The sequence below is a fragment of the Esox lucius genome, chromosome 7, assembly GCF_011004845.1.
Source record: "Esox lucius isolate fEsoLuc1 chromosome 7, fEsoLuc1.pri, whole genome shotgun sequence".
NCBI classification, from domain to species: domain Eukaryota; kingdom Metazoa; phylum Chordata; class Actinopteri; order Esociformes; family Esocidae; genus Esox; species Esox lucius.
Window position 1 is genome coordinate 22,331,407 of NC_047575.1, and position 23,978 is coordinate 22,355,384.

Consider the following 23,978-nt stretch of genomic DNA (forward strand, 5'->3'; position numbering starts at 1 on the left):
CATTTGGAAAATTTCAAAGAGGTTTAATATTTACAAGAACCACCTGAATCAAATTAACTTAATAACCTGTAGAGGACATTTGGCAATTCATGCCATTTAGTGGCTGCTAGGATGAAGACCATGTCCAAATCCATTATTAATACAGATCTGGGTGAACTAAAGACAAAATACTGGATAAGAGATCTCATCTTTTTGACAAGCGTGTATGTGTTTCTGACCACAATATATGGGGGTCCAAAAATGTCTCCACATTGGTTAAATCAGAACAATATGTCTGATGATAACATTTTAGCCTGTCCCTATGTTAGAAGAAAAATGCTTAATTACAATTGGGTTTAGGGCTGCAATCAGGTTTAAGGTTAGGCATTACTGGTTAAATTCAGGGTTAGGAATTAGGGTAACCTTAAGTTAATGTCTACAAGTTTGGTCATTGAGATTAAAGTGAAGGTTTGGATAAGTGTTAGGTTAAAAACTAGTACAAATGTAAAAATATATATTTTTTAAAGGCAGTCAACTTTGGTTTTGTTTTTAAAATAGGTGAGTAAATGTGTGTGTGTATTTGTATTCCTCATTTTGACAGCAACACCAAAACTTTTGTACTTATTTTTATTTCAGATAAACTTCCATCATTACCATTTGTGTTGGCAAATAAAAAACTTTTGGTAGATAGTACAAATTAAAGTAGTTATACTGTAGCCTTGACATTTATACTATGATAATGTTAAAAGATGTATTTGCAGTGGAACAAAGATAACATCATCTTGCTTGGATTTGTTATTAACATTAAAGTAAATCAGAAATAAAATGTCAACATGGTAAAATTTCACTGCAGCTTCGAATTTAGCAAATAGAGGCCTAATGCAAATCCAGACTTGGCTATACATAAAACAGATGTGGCCCTTGCAGAGAAAATAAATAGTCAAAATAAAATACCTATTATGCCCTTTTCTGCTGTCTCTGTTTTAGTCTTATCTGTGACCAGCACACTTTCATCTAGAGTGGATGCCCTCAGAGGAGATTACAGCATATGGATAGGGTTCATCCCATATTATATTCAACGTTTTATAGTATCTGTCACCACCAATGACAGATACTATACAGCCAGCTCAAGCCAACCACCTGATGTTTTTATGGTTTGTGAAAATACTTATTATATCATTGAACTTAATAATAGATGCACAATGATGATTTATGCACTAAAATAACAATTCTTTCAAGGAAGAATTGGATACATTCAAGGATATATTCATGTTAGGGCAGTATACCTACTTATTATATCTGCATTGATTTAATTTCATTTACATATGTAAATTGCACAAACATTTTTAGAAAATAAAAGACATGGCATTAAAACATCAGCACAAAAAAATATAAGAAAAATAAAAATAAAACTTTTGATTACCAAAAGTGAAAAAAAATGCCATTCCACAACAACACACTTAATCCTGTAATTGGCAAACTCCAAAAGGTCCCTGGATTGGTATGGTGCCTGGCTGCCCTCTAGTGGTGTGTATGTGTCCCATCGACAGCAAGGACGGCTCCCGTGCCTGTTGTATGGCAGTCACCCTCCGTCCCCAACAACTCAGCTAGTTTTCTGAGCCTCCATACGCAACATGGGCCACACTCCACAAAGAAACTGATTGAACATACTGTGTTAGATTATTGTTGACATTGTAATGATATATACAAAAACGTAGGACTGGGTTGTGTTGAAGATTAGCACACTTACTGTTACTTTTGGTCTGCGTTTGAGGTAGATTGACCTTATTTGGAGGCTGCATGAAAACAGAACATAATCAAATTTTAAGTGAAACACTTAGTATCCATGTGACCCTACCGCAATGCTACATTTAAACTGAATCAATTATTTTCTGAAGGACTTACGCTTACACTCAAAAGACACCAAATGAGTAGAATGACACTTCAGCCTTGTGTACAGTAGGGAAATGGGCAGTGTTTCACCAATGTGTTACAGTTCATCCAAATGAGCTTCCTCACTCTGACTTACAGATGGGCACTTACCATAAGGCAGAAGAGGCAACTGCCTCAGCCCTCACATTATCAGGTGCAAAATCAGTCATTATCATATTCAACATTTTATAAACACAATATATCCGCTTGAGGCATGACATAACGACTCACTATTGTGGAATTGTTTTGATGAGCTGCTCAGTTCCACACTTCAGTTAAGTTTGGCTTTAGGGCAGGTAGTGATATGCAGTTTCTACAGCAGGGTATCCCCTCCAAGAACTGCCACCTTAACGTGGTGGAGGGGTTTGAGTACCCGAGTGACCCTAGGAGCTATGTTGTCTGGGGCTATATGCCCCTGGTAGGGTCTCCCAAGGCAAACAGGTCTTAGGCGACGGGTCAGACTAAGAGCGGTTCAAAACCCCTTAATGAAGAATAACATTTTGAGTACCGTGACGTCGCCCGGTATGGCGCAGCCGGGGCCCCACCCCGGAGCCAGGCCCGGGGTTGGGGCTCGAATGCGAGCGCCTGGTGGCCGGGCCTTCCCCCATGGGGCCCGGCCGGGCTCAGTCCGAACGGGTGACGTGGGGCCGCCCTCCCGTGGGCTCACCACCCACAGGAGGGACCATAAGGGGCCGGTGCAAAGAGGATCGGGCGGCAGTCGAAGGCAGGGGCCTAGACAACCCGATCTCTGGACACGGAAACTGGCTCTAGGGACGTGGAATGTCACCTCGCTGGCGGGGAAGGAGCCTGAGTTAGTGCGTGAGGTTGAGAGGTTCCGGTTAGAGGTAGTCGGGATCACCTCTACGAACGGCTTGGGCTCTGGAACCACACTCCTTGAGAGAGGATGGACTCTTCACCACTCTGGAGTTGCCCATGGTGAGAGGCGGCGGGCTGGTGTGGGTTTGCTCATAGCTCCCCAGCTCTGCCGCCATGTGTTGGAGTTTACCCCGGTGAACGAGAGGGTCGTTTCCCTGCGCCTACGGGTCGGGGATAGGTCTCTCACTGTTGTTTGTGCCTACGGGCCGAACGGCAGTGCAGAGTACCCGACCTTCTTGGAGTCTCTGGGAGGGGTGCTGGAAAGTGCTCCGACTGGGGACTCTATTGTTCTACTGGGGGACTTCAACGCCCACGTGGGCAACGACAGTGACACCTGGAGGGGCATGATTGGGAGGAACGGCCCCCCTGATCTGAACCCGAGTGGTGTTCAGTTATTGGACTTCTGTGCTAGTCACAGTTTGTCCATAACGAACACCATGTTCAAGCATAAGGGTGTCCATCAGTGCACGTGGCACCAGGACACCCTAGGCCACAGGTCGATGATTGACTTTGTTGTCGTCTCATCTGACCTGCGGCCGTATGTCTTGGACACTCGGGTGAAGAGAGGGGCGGAGCTGTCAACTGATCACCACAGTTGGATCCGATGGCGGGGGAGGAAGCTGGACAGACTCGGCAGGCCCAAGCGTACTGTAAGGGTCTGCTGGGAACGTCTGGCCGAGTCTCCTGTCAGAGAGATCTTTAACTCCCACCTCCGGCAGAGCTTCGACTGGATCCCGAGGGAGGTTGGAGATATTGAGTCCGAGTGGACCATGTTCTCCACCGCCATTGTCGAAGCGGCCGCTCGGAGCTGTGGCCGTAAGGTCTCCGGTGCCTGTCGAGGCGGCAATCCCCGAACCCGGTGGTGGACACCGGAAGTAAGGGATGCCGTCAAGCTGAAGAAGGAGTCCTATCAGGCCTGGTTGGCTTGTGGGACTCCTGAGGCAGCTGACGGGTACCGACAGGCCAAGCGGGCTGCAGCCCGGGTGGTTGTGGAGGCAAAAACTCGGGCCTGGGAGGAGTTCGGTGAGGCCATGGAGAAGGACTATCGGCTGGCCTCGAAGAGATTCTGGCAAACCATCCGGCGCCTCAGGAGAGGGAAACAGTGCCCTACCAACGCTGTTTACAGTAGAGGTGGGCAGCTGTTGACCTCAACTGAGGATGTCGTTGGGCGGTGGAAGGAGTACTTCGAGGATCTCCTCAATCCCGCTGACATGTCTTCCATTGAGGAAGCAGAGGATGAGGGCTCAGAGGTGGACTCGTCCATCACCCGGGCTGAAGTCACAGAGGTGGTCAAGAAACTCCTCGGTGGCAAGGCACCGGGGGTGGATGAGATCCGCCCTGAGTACCTCAAGTCTCTGGATGTTGTGGGGCTGTCTTGGTTGACACGCCTGTGCAACATCGCGTGGCGGTCGGGGACAGTGCCTCTGGGATGGCAGACCGGGGTGGTGGTCCCTCTTTTTAAGAAGGGGGACCGGAGGGTGTGTTCCAACTATAGGGGGATCACACTTCTCAGCCTGCCCGGGAAAGTCTATGCCAGGGTTCTGGAGAGGAGAATACGGCCGATAGTAGAACCTCGGATTCAGGAGGAACAGTGTGGTTTTCGTCCGGGCCGTGGAACACTGGACCAGCTCTATACCCTCTACGGGGTGTTGGAGGGTTCATGGGAGTTTGCCCAACCAATCCACATGTGTTTTGTGGATTTGGAGAAGGCATTCGACTGTGTACCTCGCGGCATCTTGTGGAGGGTGCTTGGGGAATATGGGGTCCTGGGTCCTTTGCTAAGGGCTGTCAGGTCCCTATACAACCGAAGCAGGAGCTTGGTCCGCATTGCCGGCAGTAAGTCAGACTTGTTCCCAGTCCATGTTGGACTCCGGCAGGGCTGCCCTTTGTCACCGGTTCTGTTTGTAATTTTTATGGACAGAATTTCTAGGCGCAGCCAGGGGCCGGAGGGTGTCAGGTTTGGGGACCACACGATTTCGTCTCTGCTCTTTGCAGATGATGTTGTCGTGTTGGCCCCTTCTAACCAGGACCTTCAGCATGCACTGGGACGGTTTGCAGCCGAGTGTGAAGCGGTGGGGATGAAAATCAGTACCTCCAAATCCGAGGCCATGGTCCTCAGTCGGAAAAGGGTGGCTTGCCCACTTCAGGTTGGTGGAGAGTGCCTGCCTCAAGTGGAGGAGTTTAAGTATCTAGGGGTCTTGTTCACGAGTGAGGGAAGGATGGAACGGGAGATTGACAGACGGATCGGTGCAGCTTCTGCAGTAATGCAGTCGATGTATCGGTCTGTCGTGGTGAAGAAAGAGCTGAGCCGCAAGGCGAAGCTCTCGATTTACCAGTCAATCTACGTTCCTACTCTCACCTATGGTCATGAGCTTTGGGTCATGACCGAAAGGACAAGATCCCGGATACAGGCGGCCGAAATGAGTTTTCTCCGCAGGGTGGCTGGGCGATCCCTTAGAGATAGGGTGAGAAGCTCGGTCACCCGGGAGGAGCTCAGAGTAGAGCCACTGCTCCTCCACATCGAGAGGGGTCAGCTGAGGTGGCTTGGGCATCTTTTTCGGATGCCTCCGGAACGCCTTCCTGGGAAGGTGTTCCCGGTCCCGTCCCACCGGGACACGCTGGAGGGACTATGTCTCCCGGCTGGCCTGGGAACGCCTCGGTGTCCCCCCGGAAGAGCTAGAGGAAGTGTCTGGGGAGAGGGAAGTCTGGGCATCCCTGCTTAGACTGCTGCCCCCGCGACCCGGCCCCGGATAAGCGGAAGAAGATGGATGGATGGATGGACAGCAGGGTATGTGGGCGTGCAGACACATGTATAAACTTACAGGCAGCATAGAGAAGAATAAGACGTTTAGAAATGATTCTTTGTGTGGAATTAATACAGCTATTTGTCTTTGTGATTACAGAGTTCAATTCTTTGTTAATTTAATAAAGGATAGGTTTCTCTACTAGTTTATGGGTTTGACTGTGTTTTATATTTTTCAATTCATTTTTATTCTTTATTGAATAGAAACAGGGAAGAAATAAGGCATAGAGTTTTGTTCTGAAAGAAATTCTGCAGCTTATACCACTGGACCAATGTATTTTAATGACGTTTAAAAACTTTCTGTGCAGTTGTGTACGGTAGTTTATCGAGCGGACGTCTTTTGAGTCCTGCTGCTGCAGTATATGGCTCTTGAAAGCAACTAGACAACCAAATAAATCTCAGAAATGTGTTTAACCAAAATATCCCTTTAATACAACCAGCTTTCCAGCTGCAATCACTTTGTACAATGTCGGCATATCAAAGAAAATCATAAGGTGTGAAACAACCCACCAGTCTGTCTTTAATCAAATGATGTTCCTACACAGCATGAAACCATTTGAGTGTGAACAAATACAAAAAGTGAACTAACAAAGTAAAACGTGTAATGTAGCTATCGTAAACCTTAAATGTTTCTCTTAAGGTCTTACCTGAAGAGTATGTGTAAATAGGAGCCCAGGCCTGTGAGTATATGCCACCAGGCATGGAATTGTGTCACAGCCCCAACAACTGGAGGAAGTCGCTGTCTGGTGGCTCTAACACGGAGTGGGGAGGACAAAGGCTGTTTAAAAAAAACGATTCTCTCAACACATGGATGTCCATGTTTTCTTGTGTGTGTCAGTTTACCTGAGTGAGTCACATGCCAGATTATCAATGTTCCACAATAGGAACCCCAGCAGGAAGATACTCAGAGAGAGGAAACACATACGTTGAAGCCAGGGGTACACCCTGTAGTTAAAACACACAGTATCAGATGAGATGTATGGACACTTTAAACACATACGTTGAAGCCAGGGGTACACCCTGTAGTTAAAACACACAGTATCAGATGAGATGTAGGGACACTTTAAACACATACGTTGAAGCCAGGGGTACAACCTGTAGTTAAAACACACAGTATCACATGAGATGTATGGACACTATAAACTAGGTGATTCAAACCCTGAAGCTGCAAACTGTAGTATATGAGACCTGTCTTAATGTTAGAGTTTGATCCATTGTAAATAATATTGTGTATACAGTATGTGGCTTAACTTTAATTCACATTTACAGTAATGTAAAAAGTGAATACACCCCCTGGAAAGTTGCATTTTGTTTTACATATTTGGACATCTGTATATCTGAACTAAATTTCAACCACATTTACTGATAAAGGTGACCCAATCTAACAAATCACACACAAAAATAAGCTTTGAATGGCTAAAAATAGAATCAGTTGCACCAAAACAAGTGCAAATGGTTAGAAAATCATTGGAGAGTAACTTGGGAAGATCCAGCCTTCCATAAACATTAGAAACTTGGTCTGATTTTGTCTTATTAATATGGTTGTGTCTTAACTAGTGCTGTCAAATGATAAAAATAATTAATTGCGATTAATCGCATAATCTTCTGTAGTTAATTGCGATTAATCGCAATTTTTGAATGTATTTACATTTTGCCCTTAATACACACTTTTCTGTTTAAAAAGCAGTGCATTATGGTAAGGACATAATTTGTTTTATTGCAAACTATGGACAGTGCTTGACTTAATTAAATAAATGCAAGTTGTCACAACCCTTAATTTAGTTTAATATACATACAATGTCAGTCCATGGCTTACCACAATAACTGTCTGCATCTAAATGGAGCCCATGTAAATGTAAATAGAATGTTGCCATCTCATAGTTTTCTTGATTAACACACCAAGGACAATATCTGCTACGTTAGGCTACTGTATAAAACATATCAGCCCCTCTTATCTGTACAGCTACATGGTGTGCAGGCATTTAACCCATTGAATCACACCTAAGCTGGTCATGGTATTGTCCTTTGATGTTTAGGCTGAAATGTTGTTAGAATCGGGTTGATGTGGGTGCCTGTAAACACTAGATTTAAGATGTTAACCACAACCAAATACTTCATAAAGTGTCTCTATTACATTTCCCCCAAATTCAACCAAATGCATGAGGTAGGCTACTTGAATAGGCAATAGCATACTGTAAGTCATGGTAGCTAGAGATGTTATACAAACATTAAATCAGGGTATATATGTATATTAATTCATGCAGAGCACAGTTTTTTGCTAAGTCCACCGCGAGAATATGCTTTGGTGGAAAGATGAATGATTAGAAGAGCAAAACATTTGAAATAATGACAACTTACCATGCTACAGGCAATGTGATAAACTCCAATGATAAACTGTACTGAAATGCCTGTGAAGGGCTCAGGTCAAGTCAACCACCAATAAAGTTTCACCTGATGAACAATAAATGCCTGATAGCAGCGCAGTCCGTCAGTTCCCGCTAAAGTCCTTACTGAATGACGCTGAGGCTCAAACATTTAAAATGCGTTAACGGCTACAAACATATTCCGGCGTGAAGTATTTTAAATTAATCAAACGCGTTAACTTTGACAGCTCTAGTGTTAACACATCATGCCATGTTCAAAAGACTTATCCAAGGCCTTCAGAAGAAACCAATGGAATGGGTTACAAAGCAATTTCCAAGCAATTCAAAAAACATAATTCCACTGTACAACAGATCTACAAACAAAATCCTAAATCCTGAGAACTGACAATCTACATAGAACTAATCGAAAGATGCTTATAGAAGTACCTCAAAGTAACATCGACACCAAACATCTTCAGGTCTCTCTTGCCACAATCAATGTCAACGTACACGAGTCAACCGCCAGGAAGAGACTGTAAGAACCTGGCCTACATGAGAGGTCAGGAAGAAAAAGGCCTCTGCTCTCAAAAAAGAATATCAAGACACACGATGGACGTTTGCCAGACTTGAGTACAGATCAAAATGACTGCAGTAATGTGGATGAGTCAAAGGTGGAGTTGTTTGGCTGCAAAACAGTCTTTATCAAACAAACTCAGGGATGTAATTTCTGCCAAAGGTGCCACTAAATATTGGCTAAAGGAATTGAATACTGTGCAATCAACTTTCTTCTATCTTGTATTTCTAGTTAAAAATTTGTAGATTTTTTATTTTTTTATTTGACATAATGGATTTTTTTAGGTTAGACCAGTTGCATAAACACATAATGAAATCCATTTTGATTTCATGTTGTAAAAATAACATTTGGAAAAGTTCAATGTGGGTGAATACTTTTGAGAGCCACTGTATTGCCAATGTACCACAGCTAAGCGTTGTGTCCAGGAACTCTTCAATCGGTTGTGCATGAGAACAGCTCTTAGGTGTGGTATATTAGCCTTATACCACATCCCCTCATTCCTTATTGCTTAATTGTATCATAACCCTATAGGTAATGTAATGGTTTTGTTGTCCAAAACAGCATCTATCAGCGCAACAGCATAAAATCCATGACTATTGTAAAACGTATACTTTACAGGGATAACACATTTACCTCTTAGTTAATTATAGATTATACCCCACAATCATTAGTTAATAACCCAAACTACTGGATCATGACTGACACATACCATGTCACAATGAAGATAGAGCGCATCACCAAACAGGCTACAAGTGCACCATACATGACCTGAGGACAGACAAAACAGGTTTTAGAAGACACACAAAACAGGTTTTAGAAGACACACAAAGCAAGGTTTACACGAAGCAACAACATTTAGACCTGTGTCATATTTTACAGTACTTTAATAAGGTTGTCATTAACAGAACAAAAGTAAATCATTATACTATGCTTATGTTTTTAATCCCACAGCTTAACATCAAAATGAATGACAGTACAGTAGAGCATTTACAATGTTCAACCACCAGGTGGTGCTGAATCAATGCTCTAATAAAAATACTGCTTTTGTGATGGTTGATAAGCTGTGTATAATCATGGATATGTTTTGCATTTTTTCTAAAAGAAAAGCATATCATACTACATGCAGTTGATAAAAACAATACGCTGAAAATATAACATTCTTTGACACAAATTGTTGTAGGAATATGTATAACTAATTGTCAGCCACAACAGAGCAGTGAAGTATAAGAAGCTGAGAGCTAGGAAGTTTAAACAAAGGTTACTTTGTCACTTTGTCTCCATTGTTTTGGAGCAACAGAAATGGTACTGTAGACTTTCAATATCCATGTCAACACTGGGCATTCTGTCCATTGCCCACTGCTTATACCAAATGCTTAATATAATTATATTACAGAAGAAGTGGGCCGTCGGCCAGATAGTCTGTGTAAAAACAATTCAATTATAGAAAATGTATATATATATATATATATACACAAGATGGACCAGCCTTGGCTGGTCAAGGTAGTAGTGAAGTTGGCTGGTCAAGGGTTGGATAAGGGAGTGGTGAAGGCTGGTCAAGGGCTGGTCAAGGGAGTGGTGAAGGCTGGTCAAGGGTTGGTCAAGGGAGTGGTGAAGGCTGGTCAAGGGAGTGGTGAAGTTGGCTGGTCAAGGGCTGGTCAAGGGAGTGGTGAAGGCTGGTCAAGGGTTGGTCAAGGGAGTGGTGAAGGCTGGTCAAGGGCTGGTCAAGGAAGAGGTGAAGGCTGGTCAAGGGAGTGGTGAAGGCAGGTCAAGGGTTGGTCAAGGGAGTGGTGAAGGCTGGTCAAGGGAGTGGTGAAGTTGGCTGGTCAAGGTAGTGGTGAAGTTGGCTGGTCAAGGGTTGGATAAGGGAGTGGTGAAGGCTGGTCAAGGGCTGGTCAAGGGAGTGGTGAAGGCTGGTCAAGGGAGTGGTGAAGTTGGCTGGTCAAGGGCTGGTCAAGGGAGTGGTGAAGGCTGGTCAAGGGTTGGTCAAAGGAGTGGTGAAGGCTGGTCAAGGGCTGGTCAAGGAAGAGGTGAAGGCTGGTCAAGGGTTGGTCAAGGGAGTGGTGAAGGCTGGTCAAGGGGCTGGTCAAGGGAGTGGTGAAGGCTGGTCAAGGGTTGGTCAAGGGAGTGGTGAAGGCTGGTCAAGGGCTGGTCAAGGAAGAGGTGAAGGCTGGTCAAGGGAGTGGTGAAGGCTGGTCAAGGACTGGTCAAGGAAGTGGTGAAGGCTGGTCAAGGGAGTGGTGAAGTTGGCTGGTCAAGGGTTGGTCAAGGAAGAGGTGAAGGCTGGTCATGGGTTGGTCAAGGGAGTGGTGAAGGCTGGTCAAGGGAGTGGTGAAGTTGGCTGGTCAAGGTAGTGGTCAAGGGAGTGGTGAAGGCTGGTCAAGGGAGTGGTGAAGGCTGGTCAAGGGTTGGTCAAGGGAGTGGTGAAGTTGGCTGGTCAAGGGATGGTCAAGAAAGAGGTGAAGGCTGGTCAAGGGTTGGTCAAGGGAGTGGTGAAGTTGGCTGGTCAAGGGAGTGGTGAAGGCAGGTCAAGGGTTGGTCAAGGGAGTGGTGAAGGCTGGTCAAGGGAGTGGTGAAGTTGGCTGGTCAAGGTAGTGGTCAAGGGAGTGGTGAAGGCTGGTCAAGGGAGTGGTGAAGGCTGGTCAAGGGTTGGTCAAGGGAGTGGTGAAGTTGGCTGGTCAAGGGATGGTCAAGAAAGAGGTGAAGGCTGGTCAAGGGTTGGTCAAGGGAGTGGTGAAGTTGGCTGGTCAAGGGAGTGGTGAAGGCAGGTCAAGGGTTGGTCAAGGGAGTGGTGAAGGCTGGTCAAGGGTTGGTCAAGGGAGTGGTGAAGTTGGCTGGTCAAGGTAGTGGTGAAGTTGGCTGGTCAAGGTAGTGGTGAAGTTGGCTGGTCAAGGGTTGGATAAGGGAGTGGTGAAGGCTGGTCAAGGGCTGGTCAAGGGAGTGGTGAAGGCTGGTCAAGGGTTGGTCAAGGGAGTGGTGAAGGCTGGTCAAGGGCTGGACAAGGGAGTGGTGAAGTTGGCTGGTCAAGGGTTGGTCAAGGGAGAGATGAAGGCTGGTCAAGGGCTGGTCAAGGGATTGGTGAAGTTGGCTGGTCAAGGGCTGGTCAAGGGAGTGGTGAAGGCTGGTCAAGGGCTGGTCAAGGGAGTGGTGAAAGCTGGTCAAGGGCTGGTCAAGTGAGTGGTGAAGGCTGGTTAAGGGCTGGTCAAGAGAGTGGTGAAGGCTGGTCAAGGGAGTGGTGAAGGCTGGTCAAGGGCTGATCAACTTGCTGCAGGCACATATCCCTCGGTTCTAGCCCACAATCTTCTAATGGCTTATCTGATGATAAATGTCAAAGTCAACTAAAACGTAGTTATGACGAAACACTCTCTTGTTTAAATTCTTTATCATAGTTCAAGAATCCCTTTGCCCCTATGTTGAAAAGGTTCTGTATGGCATGATGTATGACAAGGGACAAGACTGAAAAAATTCCTAAAGACAACTATGCAAGGACATACAGTATCTGAACTGACATGCCAGCAGCTATCTAACGATTGAACATATCCGGCTAGTTCCATGGTTAGTCAGTGGAAATATTTACTAATGAAACAGGCAACCCTGATAGCAAACAAAGAGAGTACTGACGTGTACACACGCACTCTCTCTTTCTTACTTGGTGAAAGACTGGCTCTTTCCATTGTAGATAAACCTGGAGAAAATAGAAGAAAACAATGCAGGCAGTGATCATTGACAAACAGTAATATAATAACTGTAGTTTGTTAGGTCCAGAATAATTTTATCCACATTCAACATGAGGCAAAAAGTAATAAATAACAAAATTATATTAGAGATTTAAGCTAAATGTTTCTCCAAAAGTTGGAGAATAATAGTCAAATCAGATAGTGTTTAACTGTAAGCTCCTTGGGATCTGGCGACTTCACAAGGCAATTCTTTCAATGAACACTGGTGTGCATGGCCAAAGAGCTGTGTTTTTAAAAGCAATTCCAATTTAAGGGCCTTTTTATATAATATTTCCCAAAATATTTTAAAGAATATAAAAGCTAATAGATTATATTGTAGGACAAGCTTGCAGAAATGCAAGGGACCCGTGTTTGAGCCTCGCCACAGCCAAAACAAATTATGCATTAGGATTTCTTCAGGATGTTCAGGGTTCACTGGCTACAACCTTCACTAGCTTTGTAAGTCTAAGTAAGTCTAAATTAAAACTGTTTATGGTTATTTTGCAACAATTTATGGTGGATTTTCAAAGTACGCCTCCATGCATGCTTTTTGGGGTAATGTACAGTAGATCACAACCACTTGCACAGTAAAAAAGGAGGGGTTTTCCTCTTTTTACTTGATGATAAAGTCAGTTATCCTCTATATTGATAGTTATTGTATCAATGTCATTCACGAATGAAAGAAAAACAAACGTTGTGCGATTAAATGAAATAGCGTTGGCAGTGTAAAGTTCATCTTCAGTCTCTCTAGCACAAATCTTATGACAATTCCCAGTAGTAAGTTAGTAGATACTAATAAGCCTATTACTGGCTAATAAGCTGTTAAAATGACCAGTGGCAAAAGCCATGTAATTCATAGATGCTATTTGTGGTGGAACTAAACTTAATAAGACAGTGATTTTAACACAATGCTTAATGGTGTCTAGCAAAATATTCAAACTTGGTGCGATATTAAGGCATGACAAAATGATACTACGTCCCAATCGGTCCCTACAGTAATCCCTTTTATATTTAACGTGTTGAATGTAGTGTATCAACCCTTTATACCTGTTGTTGGTTTGGATGTTAGCAAATGTAGGGAACTAGTTTCGTGGAGATCTGTGGAGTTTCGACTAATTGGTTTTACGATGCAGAACACTCTACACATGTATAGCTTAGTGGCATAGTGGTTAAAGACACAGCCTGTCTCATAGGAGACCCCAGGTCGAATCCAGTGAGGGCAACAACATTCATTCCTTCTAATTGTGGGCAGGCTGAACTAGGCATGCCTGGTTCCTTTTCTTGTTTTAAATCATATTTAAAAATTCAAAATGTACACAGATCTTTTTGAATTAATTATTAAAGAATATAAATATTTCAATATTTGCATACAACATACACATCTCCTTTAGTCTTTTTTTGCTCATCACAATAATTTTGGAACTAATGTATGTGGGAAGTATGATACTCACCACACTGACCAACACACTGAAGATCAATAACAATGTGATAGGAAAAACACCCAGAGCATTTTCTTGCTTGAAGCATTCATATCTGCAATAGGATAATACTAATTATTTTCTCATTCCTCTTTTGCATGGGAAGCTACCAGATTCAGCCATAGGTCAATGTTTGAAAAGCAGGTGGCCGTAACATAATTACAATTTAGACTTCAGTCTTGGTTTAACCATTTATTAGAGAAACAATGCACAACACTACACACACAGTGTTTTGGCATTAGGCTCCGTGCCTTTGGGATAACTTACCACCATTGCATGATCGTGTATACAATACTACTAATAACACCATTAACAATGTAATATTATTAATAACAGTACCTATGGTAATGAGCAAGGTACATAGTAACAATCACCCTGCAGAAGAAAGCAGAATCAAACAGGTGGAGGCTTGGGTGGTTCCATACTGGGACGACCAACAGAGCAGCAGACAGTGAGTTCCTTGACCGACTTAAGAAGACTGCCATATTAGATAAGGAACGTTTCAGACTTTGGTCGGCGTGATTGCTAGGTCAATGCAGTTAAGCCAGAAAATGTATGTTTCTTAAATTATCAGTGAGAACAGTTGGGAACCAATTCTTAAAACTTCAAATTTAAAAGGTTTATTTGTCTTTTTCTTTGCTTTATTTGCTTGGTTTTCCTACTCCAGATTCATGCCTAGGTGATGATAGACTTATATGGGCACTTACAGACAGTAGACAAAGACACAGGTGCTGTAGATCATTGGCAGCTCGTCCAGCAACTGTGGGGGACAGAGCCAAGACACAGAGTGATGTATGATTATGTTTCTCCAGCTAAGAAAAGGTTACCGTTTTATGTTCGCATTCCAGTGTCTCTGACCTAATTTACAGTGAACTCTAAGTATTTTTTACTCTGGTGTTCAACACTTTAGATTTTCAGTAATACAATGACTATCGGATTTAAGTGCAGTGTTTTTATTCAATGGTATTATTACCGTTTAGAAATATGCAATGTGCTAAAGGTATGGTAAAAATTAGTATTATGTTTTCAAGTTGTTTACTACTTGGGCCCATATCCTCTGCATGCAATAACTGCCATGCTGTCATAAGTCTGCTACCCATAGGCATCAACAGATGTAGGGTATCTTCCCTGGTGGTGCTTTGCCAGGCCTGCACTGCAGCCATCTTCACTTCCTGCTTGTGAAATACATGTTAAATTGGATTCACATCGGCGGATTGACTTGGCCGGTCAGGGCTTTGTTTCTTCTTTATAATTTCCAAGACAGTTGATGTTGGCATGCCTAAAGTTTTAACTTTTTAAGTGGGGGACTACAAAGTACGGTTATTTCTAGATTGTTCAATATACCAAAGGTGTGTGCCCTTGAACCCCATAGCAAATGCAAAGTGCTAGAATACAGAGCCAAGAAAAAAAAGATGTTACCGTCCAAATACTTTCAGAGTTCACTGCAAAGGAAGAGTTGAAATGTGTATTCTATGGGAATTATAAGATATAATGTCCTTAACAGCTGAATGCATACATAATGCGGACAAATATTGATTCCTTTTTATTCAGATACCCAAAGTAAGCTCACCTGCATCTCATATTGCAGCGTCATATGGAAACACCAGGAACCAATGCCAACAGCTGAGACGAAATAAAAGATGGCATCAAACCAACAATAATAAGCACAGATATCCAAACCCACATTTTAATGTTTCAGGAAAGCATCTTGATGATGACATTTCAGTATTCAGTTGTGCTCAAAAGTTTGCAGACCCTTGGAGAATTGGCAATAAATGTACCATTTGTAAAGAAAACACGAGCGAGCGGGTAAAACACATCTTTTATTTCTTATGGGATTCAAATTTAACTGTAGGTCATAAAAGAATGGCACAATCATAAAACAAAACATGGCAAAAAAATAAATAAAACAAACAGACCCCTGTTCAAAAGTCTGCATACCCTTTGTTCTTAATTTAGTATCAGTGACAGTGTTCAGTCTTTTGTAATAGTTGTCAATGAGGCCCCGAATTCTTACAGGAGGTATAGCTGCCCATTCGTTTTCAGGCCTCCAGGTCATGCAGTCTTTGGTCGTCTTGCATGAACCGCACGTTTGAGATCTCCCCAGAGTGGTTCGATGATATTAAGGTCAGGAGACTGTGATGGCCACTCTGGAACCTTCACCTTTTTCTGCTGTAACCACTGGAGGGTCAACTAGGCCTTGTGCTTAGGGTTATTGTCTTGCTGGAAAGTCCAAGAGCGTCCCATGCGCAACTTTCATGCACAAGAATGCAAATTGTCTGCCAGTATTTTCTGATAACATGCTGCATTCATCTTGCCATCAAGATTCCCTGTGCCTTTAGACCTCACACACCCCTAAAACATCAGTGAGCCACCACCATGCATCACAGTGGGGATGGTATTCTGTTCTAACCACTCTCCAAGCATAGCAATTATGGTTGTGACTATAAAGCTCTATTTTTGTCTTGTCATTCCAAATTAAAGTGTGCCTGAAGCTTCCAGAGCAGCCTGTATTTCTCCTGAGCTTACCTGTGGGTATTTCTTTGTATACCGAACAATTCTTCTGGCAGTTTTAGCTGAAATCTTTCTTGATCTACCTGACTTTGGCTTGGTATCAAGAGATCTCTGACTTTTCCACTTCAGTTCCATGAACTGCCACCTTAACGTGGTGGAGGGATTTGAGTACCCGAGTGACCCTAGGAGCTATGTTGTCTGGGGCTATATGCCCCTGGTAGGGTCTCCCAAGGCAAACAGGTCCTAGGCGACGGGTCAGACTAAGAGCGGTTCAAAACCCCTTAATGATGAGAAAAATGTTGAGGTCCGTGACGTCGCCCGGTATGGCCCACCCACAGGAGGGACCATAAGGGGCCGGTGCGGAGAAGATCTGGTGCCTAGACAACCTGGGTGCCTAGACAACCCGTTCCCTAGACACTGAAACTAGCTCTAGGGACGTGGAACGTCACCTCGCTGGCGGGGAAGGAGCCTGAGATTGTGCGTGAGGTTGAGAGGTTCCGACTAGAGGTAGTCGGGATCACCTCTACGCACGGCTTGGGCTCTGGAACCACACTCCTTGAGAGAGGATGGACTGTTCACCACTCTGGAGTTGACCGGGCTGGTGTGGGTTTGCTTATAGCTCACCAGCTCTGCCGCCAGGTTTTGGAGTTTACCCCGGTGAACGAGGGTCGTTTCCCTGCGCCTATGGGTCGGGATAGGTCTCTCACTATTGTTTGTGCCTAGGGGCCAAACGGCAGTGCAGAGTACCCGACCTTCTTGGAGTCTCTGGGAGGGGTGCTGGAAAGTGCTCAGACTGGGGAAAGTGCTCAGACTTCAACGCCCACGTGGGCAACGACAGTGACACCTGGAGGGGCGTGATTGGGAGGAACGGCCCCCCTGATCTGAACCCGAGCGGTGTTCAGTTATTGGACTTCTGTGCTTGTCACAGTTTGTCCATAACGAACACCATTTTCAAGCATAAGGGTGTCCATCAGTGCACGTGGCACCCGGACACCCTAGGCCGCAGGTCGATGATCGACTTTGTTGTTGTTTCATCTGACCTGCGGCCATATGTCTTGGACACTTGGGTGAAGAGAGGGGCGGAGCTGTCAACTGATCACCACCTGGTGGTGAGTTGGATCCGATGGCGGGGGAGGAAGCTGGACAGACTCGGCAGGCCCAAGCGTACTGTAAGGGTCTGCTGGGAACATCTTGCTGAGTCTCCTGTCAGAGAGATCTTTAACTCCCACCTCCGGCAGAGCTTCGACTTGATCCCGAGGGAGGCTGGAGATATTGAGTCCGAGTGGACCATGTTCTCCACCGCCATTGTCGAAATGGCCGCTCAGAACTGTGGCCGTAAGGTCTCCGGTGCCTGTCGAGGCGGCAATCCCCGAACCCGGTGGTGGACACCGGAAGTAAGGGATGCCGTCAAGCTGAAGAAGGAGTCATATCAGGCCTGGTTGGCTTGTGGGACTCCTGAGGCAGCTGATGGGTACCGGCAGGCCAAGCGGACTGTAGCCCGGGTGGTTGTGGAGGCAAAAACTCGGGCCTGGGAGGAGTTCGGTGAGGCCATGGAGAAGGACTATCGGCTGGCCTCGAAGAGATTCTGGCAAACCGTCCGGCGCCTCAGGAGAGGGAAACAGTCCCCTACCAACGCTGTTTACAGTAGAGGTGGGCAGCTGTTGACCTCAACTGGGGATGTCGTCAGGCGGTGGAAGGAGTACTTCGAGGATCTCCTCAATCCCGCCGTCACGTCTTCCATTGAGGGCTCAGAGGTGGACTCGTCCATCACCTGGGCTGAAGTCACAGAGGTGTCAAGAAACTCCTCTGTGGCAACGCACCGGGGGTGGATGAGATCCGCCCTGAGTACCTCAAGTCTCTGGATGTTGTAGGGCTGTCTTGGTTGACACGCCTGTGCAACATCGCGTGGCGGTCGGGGACAGTGCCTCTGGGATGGCAGACCGGGGTGGTGGTCCCTATTTTTAAGAAGGAGGGTGTGTTCCAACTATAGGGGGGATCACACTTCTCAGCCTCCCCGGGAAAGTCTATGCCAGGGTTCTGGAGAGGAGAATATGGCCGATAGTAGAACCTCGGATTCAGGAGGGACAGTGTGGTTTTCATCCGGGCCATGGTACACTTGACCAGCTCTATACCCTCTACGGGGTGTTGGAGGGTTCATGGGAATTTGCCCAACCAATCCACATGTGTTTTGTGGATTTGGAGAAGGCATTCGACTGTGTCCCTCGTGGCATCCTGTGGAGAGTGCTCCGGGAATATGGGGTCCTGGGTCCTTTGCTAAGGGCTGTCAGGTCCCTGTACGACCGAAGCAGGAGCTTGGTCCGCATTGCCGGCAGTAAGTCAGACTTGTTCCCAGTGCATGTTGGACTCAGGCAGGGCTGCCCTTTGTCGCCGGTTCTGTTCATAATTTTTATGGACAGAATTTCTAGGCGCAGCCAGGGGCCGGAAGGTGTCAGGTTTGGGGACCACACGATTTCGTCTCTGCTCTTTACGGATGATGTTGTCATGTTGGCCCCTTCACACCAGGACCTTCAGCATGCACTGGGACGGTTTGCAGCCGAGTGTGAAGCAGTGGGGATGAGAATCAGTACTTCCAAATCCGAGGCCATGGTCCTCAATCGGAAAAGGGTGGCTTGCCCACTTCAGGTTGGGGGAGAGTGCCTGCCTCAAGTGGAGGAGGATTATCTAGGGGTCTTGTTCACAAGTGAGGGAAGGATGGAACGGGAGATTGACAGACGGATCGGTGCAGCATCTGCAGTAATGCGGTCGATGTATCGGTCTGTCGTGGTGAAGAAAGAGCTGAGCCGCAAGTCGAAGCTCTCGATTTACCGGTCAATCTACGTTCTTACTCTCACCTATGGTCATTAGCTTTGGGTCATGACCGAAAGGACAAGATCCCGGATACAGGCGGCCGAAATGAGCTTTCTCCGCAGGGTGGCTGGGCGATCCCTTAGAGATAGGGTGAGAAGCTCGGTCACCCGGGAGGAGCTCAGAGTAGAGCCGCTGCTCCTCCACATCAAGAGGGGTCAGCTGAGGTGGCTTGGGCATCTGTTTCGGATGCCTCCGGAACGCCTTCCTGGGAAGGTGTTCCGGTCCTGTCCCACCGGGAGGAGACCCCGGGGAAGACCTAGGACACGCTGGAGGGACTATGTCTCCCGGCTGGCCTGGGAACGCCTCGGTGTCCCCCCGGAAGAGCTGGAGGAAGTGTCTAGGGAGAGGGAAGTCTGGGCATCTCTGCTTAGACTGCTGCCCCCGCGTCCCGGCCCCGGATAAGCGGAAGATGATGATGATTAATACGTGATTGAACAGTACTGACTGGCATTTGCAAGGCTTTGGATATCTTTTTATATCCTTTTCCATCTTCATAAAGTTCCATTACCTTGTTATGCAGGTGTTTTGACAGTTCTTTTCTGCTCCCCATGGCTCAGTATCTAGCCTGCTCAGTGCATCCACGTGATAGGCAGTCTTTTTGCATGATCAGTAATATTTTCAAAATCAATCCCAAAATTTCACAATTTCTGCCATGGTATGCTAACTTATGAGCACAACTGTACTGTAAAACACTGTCTAAAGACCATTACCACCAAATGATTGTGCCGGTAATGTTATCTTCAGTGCCCTCCATAAATATTGATACGGTAAAGTCAAAATCTTTAGTTTTGCAGTACACTAAAGGAATATGAAAAAAATATTAAAAGTTAAATATGAGGCAGAAGAACAGATGGTCACATTTTATTTCTGGGTGTTTCAACAAATACATATATTTTTAACCAACTAATTATAACAGCAATTTCTGAGGTCCATCCTCCCAGTTCTTGCAAGCATTGTATTGGGACAATTCAACTTAAAGCAATAGTATAAAAGCTTGAATTTAGTTGTAAATACCTTAAATGCAATAACAGCAGTGAGTCTGGGACCCATTGACATCACCCAACTCTAGGTATTATCCTTTGAGACGCTTTGCTAAGCCTTTCCTGTAGTCATTTTGAGCTGTTTGGGGGTGTTTCTGATGTCAGTCTCCTCTTCGGCAAGTAAAATCTATGTTCAATCAGATTTAAATTGATTTAGAATCTAAAACACTAGTTTCCCTTGATAAACCCTTTTTTGGGATATTATACTGTTGCGTTGTGAAGTGACGCCCAATGAGCCTAATGGCTTTTCCTTGTACAATAGTAGCCTAGAGGCTTCTGTATGCTTCTGAATGAATTCTGCTGCTGCCATAGTTTGTTACATCATCAATAAAAGTGAGTGAACACATTCCATTGGCAGCCATGCATGCTGATACTTTCTCCACCATGCTTCATGGATGAGGTGGTGTGCTTCGGATCACTTGCAGTTCTTTTTTTACAACACACTTTGGCCTTCCCATCACTTCGATAAAGGTTCACCATCATTTCACCTGTCCATTAAACTCTGTTCCAAAACTGTACTGGCTGATCTCTGTACTAATTAGCTAATTCTAATCTAGCCTTTCTGCTTTTGGTGCTGATCAGAGGTTTGGATCTTGCAGTGTGGCCTTTGTAATTCTGCTACCAAGGTCTTCTGTGAACAGAAAAGGTTTCACGCCAGCATTCTGGAGGTTTTTGATTTTCTGAGGTGTAATTTCACTGACACTTATTTTAGGGTTGTTTTTCACAGCTCTGCTAATCTTGTATTCAATCGCTGTTGTTTTCCTTGGTCTACCTGAAGGTTGCCGAGTGCTGACAACAATGATTTCATACTTTTTTAGGAAATTACAAACTGATAATTTGGCTAAGCCCAATTTTTGTGCTGTGGTTTAAGCATCCAAATTGCTTTCTTTTCTTTCACACACAGCTCCCTAGACTTCATGTTCGATTACGCGTACTAACACAAAAACATAGACTCCAACAGTAACTGAGATTAAACATTCACAGCTCCTATGTGTGTACAATCAATGCAATAGGAACCATGTGGTGAATCAGAGAGATGTGAGCCAAATGTCCCAATATGTATCCTTGCATAAAATTGTGACATGCAACTGACAGTGCTTATTCTTAGTTGGTATAAGTGTTGCAAGTGCTGACATTCTCAAATTTTGCATCAAATTCATCTTTTGATTGTATTTCTATATGCCTTGAGTGTATAGCAAAAAAAAGGAATTTTGACATTACTATCCCAATACTTATGGAGGGCAATGTGTTGGTTCATACTATCATACTAATACCAGCTATTGTCTATGAAACACACACCTGACAGTCCAAGAAAAGAGTAGACATAGCGGAACTCTAGCCCATCTTTATACGTCTGGGTGGCAGCGTAGATAGGAGGCAGGATCATAATCAGGTTACTGACAGTGTTCCCTAGATAACAAAATAACAGATAGAGAAACGATAATCGGATGATGAATGAAGATATATTTTATATAATAGCAAACTCCAAAACCACCAATTGTATTGTTTTGAAAAAAAAGTCAGACTTGAAATTATACTGATATTCCATAGAATGGTCCAATGATATTTTCCATTAAGACCAGTTAAATCTCTTTGAACTGGCTGTTTATTAAAAGTTATTTGACCACACCAAGTAATGTGGAGTGATACAGTTAGGAATAATACATTTATTTAACATACATTTTAATGTATAATTTCAATGCATTAAGAAATAAAACCAAATCATACCGTACAATGCTTAAAGGGTAATGAAACAACTCTGGAATTGAGTATTAACTATGTATTTAAGCAATAACTAAGTACCTAAGCAACTGTAAATATTAAAACAGAATAATGTAACTGCAGGAATAGTTACTAGTAATGAATATGTAGGCTACATAATCTAGTAGGCTACATAATCAACGTTTACCAATAAAACTAAAAAATTGTGTGATACTGACAATTGTAAAAGTTACTAGTAACTACAAAAGAAGTATAGATGCTTATAAATTATGACTAGTAAATTCCAGGGACTACCGCTTGTCATAACTATTTAGAGGTGATGCAGCAGCAAATAATATTGTGGTTCATATGTGTCGGGATTGTGGATCATCTCTTTTTGCAAGCATTGTCCAAAGTGGCTCTACATGTGACTAATTCCCAGTATAAACAGCTGACACAATGTTACCTGTCATTGCTGTCAGTTATAACTGTAGGCTATTAAAATGTATGAGCACTTTTCTACCGGCGCGTACATAAGGGACTGTCACCACCAGGGTGCCAAAGATGGTGGATACATCAACCATGAATCCTACATACTTAACGAGGCGGTTCTGCCGTTACCACAGATGCGAAACCTTTTAGTTCCATTACCTTCGCAAACGAAAACATTCTATTAGTCGGGAGTCTCGCTTCCTCTTCCGTCTCTGAGTACGCTATTCCGATTGCCTTCCGCGTGTATCTGCATCCGTGTATATTATTGCATTTGTTTTGGTTTCCTAACTTCTTTTTAGATGAACGCATATTGTTAGATTACTTACAGAATTCTGCGATGTAAAAAGAGACAACATAATTCTCCTCACACCAATCCAGCGTCGAGGTTGGCCGCCCCCAATATCCTAGCCTGTCTACAGAGGGAGCCATGATGGAAAAAAAGAACGGTAGAATGGTGAGTGAGGGAGGAGTGTAGGTAGACTACTAAGCGGATTTATGACTGAGAGCCTCCCTCCATTTCTACAGTTATCACCAGCCTGCGTACAGGCAGAGTTTGGTTGCAGGCTAGCCTACTGTCTAAACTTGTCTACAATGCATACGTGTTTCATTACTACTTTGCTTGTTACTGCATGTTTAGGAAGAAATACATAAATAAACCGATGCTAGAGACAATTGTCTGGGATCCATCCAGGCAAGTAGTGTTTTTTATATTTATAACGGTATGATGACATCGCGATTAGCAACATGGGAAATGTTAGCTTTTTCTCAAAGTGTCCCAATAACACACTACTTATCCTGTTTATATATATAAAGCTGCAAAAAAATTTTTAACTCTTGTTTGTAAACAATGACTTGTCTAATTCTAAGCAAATACTGTATTGCCTCAATAAATTATTAAACTACATTTTCTTCAATGTACAGTCTACATCCATAGATATGTCTATATATTACACATTTCTCCTGCCTCATCTGGCACCCCTTTACAGGCCCTGGGTGAATGATGCTTTGCTATTGCTTGATGCCTCTTTAAGTAGGTTATTTATATATTGGGAAACACACATTTGTCAAATTGTATTTATCATGTATTACTTGTAGTGTGGCATAATCTTGGTCTCGGACACCTACCTCAAAACAAAACTGAGGGTGTGGGGCCTGTTGATGTGTCAGATGACTAGAGTACATTGAATTGAAGTGCACCTAACAAACAAGGTACGAGTGCTGTTAGATAACACATTTACTGTACCTGTGACTGTATTCACAATACAGCACTGAACTGCGTGCCTTGTATCTTATAAAAGGTTAAATATTAAAATAACAGTTACTTTTATTATTTCATTGTATTGTTTTAGTCCAAACGAAACTGGTTGTCCATGCTATCACAAGTGTTGCTATGCAGGCTGGCTAACATACTAACTCAGTTTCTGATGATGAGGCAGTTTACATGAAAGTGGGCTGGTAGATCAACATGCCAGGTTTTTTGTCAAGTCCCCTCATTAACCCTAATGGAGGTCGCAACCACAGTAATATGTCTCTGGACCGAGAGAAAAAGTCCTTTGGGATTTTTTTCTGTTTGGAGTTCCTCGTGGAGGAAGCGAGGGCTGCCAAACACCTTGCTTTCTGGCCGGGTTTCTGCACGCGCAATGAT

General features: G+C 44.2%; 1 protein-coding gene across 3 annotated transcripts; it reads right to left on the reverse strand.

Moving 5' to 3' along the window:
* Positions 1-609: 609 nt before the first annotated feature.
* acer3 (alkaline ceramidase 3) lies at positions 610-22,844 on the reverse strand. Of its 3 annotated transcripts, XM_034293445.1 has the most exons (12): positions 22,660-22,740; positions 22,493-22,580; positions 21,440-21,550; positions 15,289-15,341; positions 14,426-14,478; positions 13,692-13,773; positions 12,174-12,209; positions 9,237-9,295; positions 6,434-6,610; positions 6,238-6,342; positions 1,730-1,775; positions 610-1,636 (listed from the first exon to the last, which is right to left on the reverse strand). In XM_034293445.1, the coding sequence occupies exons 3-12, from the start codon at positions 21,525-21,527 to the stop codon at positions 1,583-1,585; spliced, it is 753 nt and encodes a 250-aa protein (XP_034149336.1). In that variant the 5' UTR covers positions 21,528-21,550; positions 22,493-22,580; positions 22,660-22,740; the 3' UTR covers positions 610-1,582. The 3 variants fall into 3 exon arrangements, with proteins under 3 accessions (XP_034149336.1, XP_019903282.1, XP_010868964.1); XM_020047723.3 differs by lacking the exon at positions 22,493-22,580 and having other exon boundaries at positions 22,660-22,844; XM_010870662.4 differs by lacking the exon at positions 22,493-22,580 and having other exon boundaries at positions 6,434-6,535; positions 22,660-22,843.
* Between the last annotated feature and the right edge of the window lie 1,134 nt (positions 22,845-23,978).

Coding starts and splice junctions, on each gene's coding strand:
- acer3 (XM_020047723.3), bottom strand. CDS start 22,762: ATGGCTCCCTCTGTAGACAGGCTAGGATATTGGGGGCGGCCAACCTCG. Junction 13,774..14,425: donor TGTGTCTTTGTCTACTGTCT/GTAAGTGCCCAT, acceptor ATCCTATTGCAG/ATATGAATGCTTCAAGCAAG. Junction 12,210..13,691: donor TCAGTGTGTTGGTCAGTGTG/GTGAGTATCATA, acceptor TATTTTCTCCAG/GTTTATCTACAATGGAAAGA.